This window comes from Aquarana catesbeiana, linkage group LG05 (assembly GCF_042186555.1).
Source record: "Aquarana catesbeiana isolate 2022-GZ linkage group LG05, ASM4218655v1, whole genome shotgun sequence".
Classification (NCBI taxonomy): Eukaryota; Metazoa; Chordata; class Amphibia; order Anura; family Ranidae; genus Aquarana; species Aquarana catesbeiana.
Genome location: NC_133328.1, coordinates 644,073,441 through 644,078,765, shown reverse-complemented (window position 1 = coordinate 644,078,765; position 5,325 = coordinate 644,073,441). Strand labels below are relative to the sequence as shown.

General features: G+C 40.7%; 1 protein-coding gene across 2 annotated transcripts in view; it reads right to left on the bottom strand.

Annotated features, from left to right (window-relative positions):
- Positions 1 to 4,371, bottom strand: part of LOC141145630 (tumor necrosis factor receptor superfamily member 16-like) — a 47,039-nt gene extending 42,668 nt beyond the window's left edge. For both annotated transcript variants that reach the window (XM_073632464.1, XM_073632465.1), the window contains exon 1: positions 4,041 to 4,371. In XM_073632464.1, coding sequence (XP_073488565.1) covers positions 4,041 to 4,091 — 51 coding nt within the window. In that variant the 5' untranslated portion in view covers positions 4,092 to 4,371. The remainder of the gene's footprint in view (positions 1 to 4,040) is intronic.
- Positions 4,372 to 5,325: the final 954 nt, after the last annotated feature.

The window sequence follows — 5,325 nt, the reverse complement described above, 5'->3', positions numbered from 1 at the left end:
TGCCTGGTCTAGATGGAAGGGTTGGAAGATCTTTGCACAAAGCTCCAGCTGGTGTGGAACTACAACTCCTACTCTACCTCACTTGGCTGGGACTTGTAGTTCCTCTTCAACTTCATGATGCGGCAAGAACTCATACAATGTAACATTCCTCCAAGTTCCCCCAGGGACAATCTATGGATTCCTGAACACAATGTAACAAAAAGCTGCTACAATGTAACAATCAGGAACCTTCCTGTAGATAAAATGCCATGAATGCGAAAAACAAAAACTGAGGGCAATTCCATCCAATAAACCGAATTATTACTTCCTAAAGGAAGTCAGAGGGAAGAATTCTGATCCTGGAAGATCACACGGGATACATGAAACGGCTCAATCATTTCCTGGAGGCAAGTCAGACAAGGATGGCCAAGAACTACCAGAGAACATACGGGAGCCATGGAACAGCTCAAACATCTCCTGGAGCCATGGATGGAAACAATGTAACATTTCCACCAGGACAACCACAACTGCAGGCCGATTGTGTAACAAGGACTGGAACATGTTAGTCTCACTTCCTAGAATCCTGGCGATTGTGACTTCCAAAAACAGAAAGTAACAAGAAAAGGATACAATGGAACATGAATAAGAATAATACATACTATTATTAGTGTTACATTGTATCCAGATTTTTATTTATTTTTTGTGTTTTGGAAGTCCTATTATATTGTATCTAGTTCTTGTTTGTTGTGTCTTGAAGTCACTGCATCTCCAGAATTATAGGAAGAGCAATTTGTTTGTATCTTTTGATTATAGTGAGACGAATATTGGTTACATTGTATCCAAATCTTGCTATTTGGAAATCACCAACTTCCCCTGGATTAGAGGAAGCAAGAACAATTTGTTATGCTATCGAGTTCTCCCGTTATGTCACCGATTCGAACAGATTTTAGGAAGACTAGCACGTTACATTGTATCTGGTTCTTGTTACTTTGTATGGAAATCACTAAATATCCAAAATTGTAGGAAGTAAACTCAACTTGTTACATTGTATCTAATCCTTGTTCCTTTGTGGCCCTAATGTCAAAAAATGTTCTAGAATATAGATAATAGGGAGGAATAATAATAATAATAATAATAATAATAATAATAATAGCACCTCCTATTATCTATATTCTAGAACATTTGGTGACATCAGGGCCACAAAGGAACAAGAATTAGATAACTCAACTTGTTACATTGTATCTAATTCTTGTTCCTTTGTGGCCCTGATGTCACCGAATGTTCTAGAATATAGATAATAGGAGGTGCAATTATTATTATTATTATTAATAGTTGTTGCACCTCCTATTATCTATATTCTAGAACATTCGGTGACATCAGGCCCACAAAGGAACAAGAATTAGATACAATGTAACAAGTTGAGTTTACTTCCTACAATTTTGGAGCTTTAGTGACTTCTACAACACAAAGCAACAAGAAATGGATACAATATTATTATTATTATTAATAGTTACATTGAATCCAGTTTGTGTTTTTTTGTGTCTTGGACATCGCCAAAATTATAGGAAGCAAGAGCAATTTGTTACATTGTATCATTCAGATTATAGGCAGTGAGATTAATATTGGTTACATTGTACCCAAATCTTAAATTTTGTTTTTTTGGAAGTCACCAACTCCCCTGGATTATAGGTAGTAAGAGCAAGTCTTTGGATCGAAGGAAGCAGGACCAACATGTTACATTGTATCCAGTCCTTGTTACTTTGTGTTGTAGAAGTCGCCAAGTCTCTAAAATTCTAGGAAGTAAAATCAATGTTACATTGTAGCTAACTGTTCCTTTGCGGCCCTGTCATCGAATGTTCTGGATAATAGGAGGTGCAACGAATATTAAATAAAATAATAATAGTTGCACCTCCTATTAGCCAGAACATTTGGTGACAACAGGGCCCAAAAGGAACAACAATGTAACAAACTAATTTTACTTCCTAGAATTATGGAGATTTTGTGACTTCTACATCAAAAGTAACAAGAACTGGATACAATGTAACGTTCAAGTCTCACATCCTATAATCCATTAGAATCAGTGATAGAAGGGGTGAAGTGTAACAACTAGATACAGTGTGTGTAAAAAAAAAAAAAAAAAAATCTTACTTCCTATAATCCAGGGGAGTTAGTGGCTTCCAAAAAACTAAATAAGATTTGGATACAACGTAACAAATATTAGTATCACTACCTATGATCCAAAAGATACAATGTAACAAATTGCTGTTACTTCCTATAATTCTGGAGATGTAGCGACGTCCAAGACACACAAAACACAAACTGGACTCAATATTATTTTTTGTATTCAGTTCTTGTTACTTTGTGTTGTAGAAGTCACTAAAGCTCCAAAATTGTATGAAGTAAACTCAACTTGTTACATTGTATCTAATTCTTGTTCCTTTGTGGCCCTGTTACTTCCTATAATTCTGGAGATGTAGCCACTTCCAAGACACAAAACACAAGACCTGGATACAATGTATTATTATTACAGAATTATTCTCACATCCAATCATCCAGAAAATTTGGTGACACCGCAGACAGAGTAACAAGAACTGGATACAATGCAACATGTTAATACAGGAGATTTGGTGATAAAAAAAAAAAAAAAAAGGGGGAAGAAGAAAGAAAAAAAATGTAAGAGCTGGATACAATGTCTCGGCTTATAATCCAGGAAATTTAAGTGACATTAAGCGCACAAAGCAACAAGATTTACAATGTAACAACACAGATGAGTATTGTCCAGGATGCACAAGTTTTAATAACAAGGCTTTGGGGTCTCTCCCCCCCCCCCCCCCCAAGGTCCAAGTAATACTTTTGCAATGTAACAAGTTAGTCTCGCTTTATAGAACCCAGAAGATTTATTGCCTTCAGAGACACTAAGTAAGAAGGTCTGGATACAATGTAACAAGATTAGTCTCACTACCTATATTCCAGAAGATTAAGGGACGTTAGAGACACCCAGTAAGAGGGGCTGGATACAATGTAACAGGTTAGTCTCACTTAATGTAATCCAGGAGGTTTAGAGACACAAAGTAAGGAGGACTGGATACAAAGTAACAAAATAAATCTACCTACAATCCAGGGGAATAATAATAATAGCACCAACAGTTTGTGATTTAGTGACACCCAGTAACAAGGACTGGGTACAATGTAATAGGTTGAAGTCCCTTCTCATAATTCAGGATATTTAGGGACACCAGGAACAAAATCTGGATATAATGAAACAAGTTAGTTTGGACTTCTCTAAATCCAGAATATGTAGGAACATCAGTGATAACAAAATAATAAGGACTGGATACAATGTAACAAGTTGGTCTCACCTACTATAAACAAAGGACTGGATATATTGTAAAACATTAGTCCAAGCCAAGAGATCTAGTGACACCAGGGACTGGCTGCAAATGTAACAAGGGACTGGACACCACTGTAACAAGGGACTGGACACCACTGTAACAAGGGACTGGACACCACTGTAACAAGGGACTGGACACCACTGTAACAAGGGACTGGACACCACTGTAACAAGTTAGTATGACTTCTGGCAATCCAGAATATTTAGGAACATCAGTGATAAAAAGTAACAAGGACTGGATACAATGTAACATGGTATTCCTATCCAGGGGGTTTGGTGACCCCAGGGAAACAAAGTAACAAGGACTGGATACAATGTAATTAATTTGATCTCTCTAAATCCAGAATATATGGGAACATCAGTGATAAAAAAGTAACAAGGACTGGATACAACGTAACAAGTCTGTCCAATCCAAGAGATGACACCCGGGACACAAAGTAACAAGGACTGGATACAATGTAACAAAGTTGGTCTCCCCCACTATAAGCCAGGAGATTTGCTGACATAAAAGTATCTGGGACTGGATACAATGTAACAAGTGAGTCCAATCCAAGAGCTTTAGTGACACCAGGAAGAATGGAACAAGGGCTGCAGACAATTCTATAACAGTTCCCAGACACAAAGGAACACTCATCCGATACAATGTAACATGCCAGGGACAATCACCCACCTTAGAGCACAGCAGCATGAGAAGGGTTACTAAGTTGCCCGTGACACCCATGGTGGCTGTAGGGTTCCCTTCCGAGTCAGGACAGCTGGGGGCCAAATCCGGGGGCCACAGCTCGTGCAGCTCCTCAATCTGAGACTCGTGTAGGATGGGATCAGTCCCTCCACATAGTGCCGGCAATCCAGGGGTTAATGGGGGTTGCTCTCCAGGGATGGATGGATTGAGGGGTCTGAGCTCTGCTCCTGGCTGGGAATGAGGGACACCCCCTGACTGCTCAGCCTTTACATATAGTCATGAAAGAGAGGAGTGAGGCAGGGAAGGGGGAGGGAGTTTGTAGGATGGTGATTGGAGGGGGGGGGGAGAGGAGGTGGGGGGAGCAGGAGAGGAGACAATGGGAACTTAACCCTTTCCTGTCTGACGTCTTAACCCCTCCACTGCTGAACCTTCCCCAGGTCATCCTCAGTCTATTGTCTCTGCAGATCAGACAAGGAGTGGGAGACTTTCTGCTGTCTGTCTGGGAGGAAGGTCATCTGTCCATCTGTCTGAGAGCCCCTGATTGGCAGCAGATTGCTAGCTCTTGGGCTCACAGGACACGCTTATAGCGAGCGTTCCATCTGCAGACATGTGTCTTGTAGGCCTTCCCCGACCTTCCAGACATCCCTCATCCAACTTCCTGCAAATCTGATGCTTTGAGTGCAATGTATTATTAGAAGGACCGTTTAGCAGGGCGAACGCAGTCGCTTTTTATTAGCGTGACATCGCTTGGAATATATTTTTGCGCTCTTGGAGCAAATGGCTCCCTATGGGGTGACGTAGATGAGTAGCAGCGATTTATCGCTCACGATTGCTTTGTGTGCATCATGCCGTGATCGCCACAGGTAGTCGCTGGCTGTGCGAACCGCCGCAAAAATCTGTGGCCACCAGCAGCCTGTCATTGACTTGTACGCGGCTATTCGCACACATTTGGCCATTCCAGCCACAGCCAATCGTTTGCAGGTTGCTGCCGCTGGGAATCGCAGTGTGTGTGCTTCAAAAGTGCGCAATTAATCGCTACGACATGCAGTGCGTGTATATCACTTCTTCGACCCCATACACACTATTAGATTTTCTGCAGATTTTTGTCTTCAGATTGATCAAAATCATAGAATATCAGGTCAAACCTTAATGCCGCATACTCCTAGGACCATATCAAAGGGGGGATTCATAGTGGTCAATTGATTGAGCAATTCATAACAATCAAGGTGATTGAGCGATTTATAGTCATTGACCGCTATTCCTAGGAACAGGG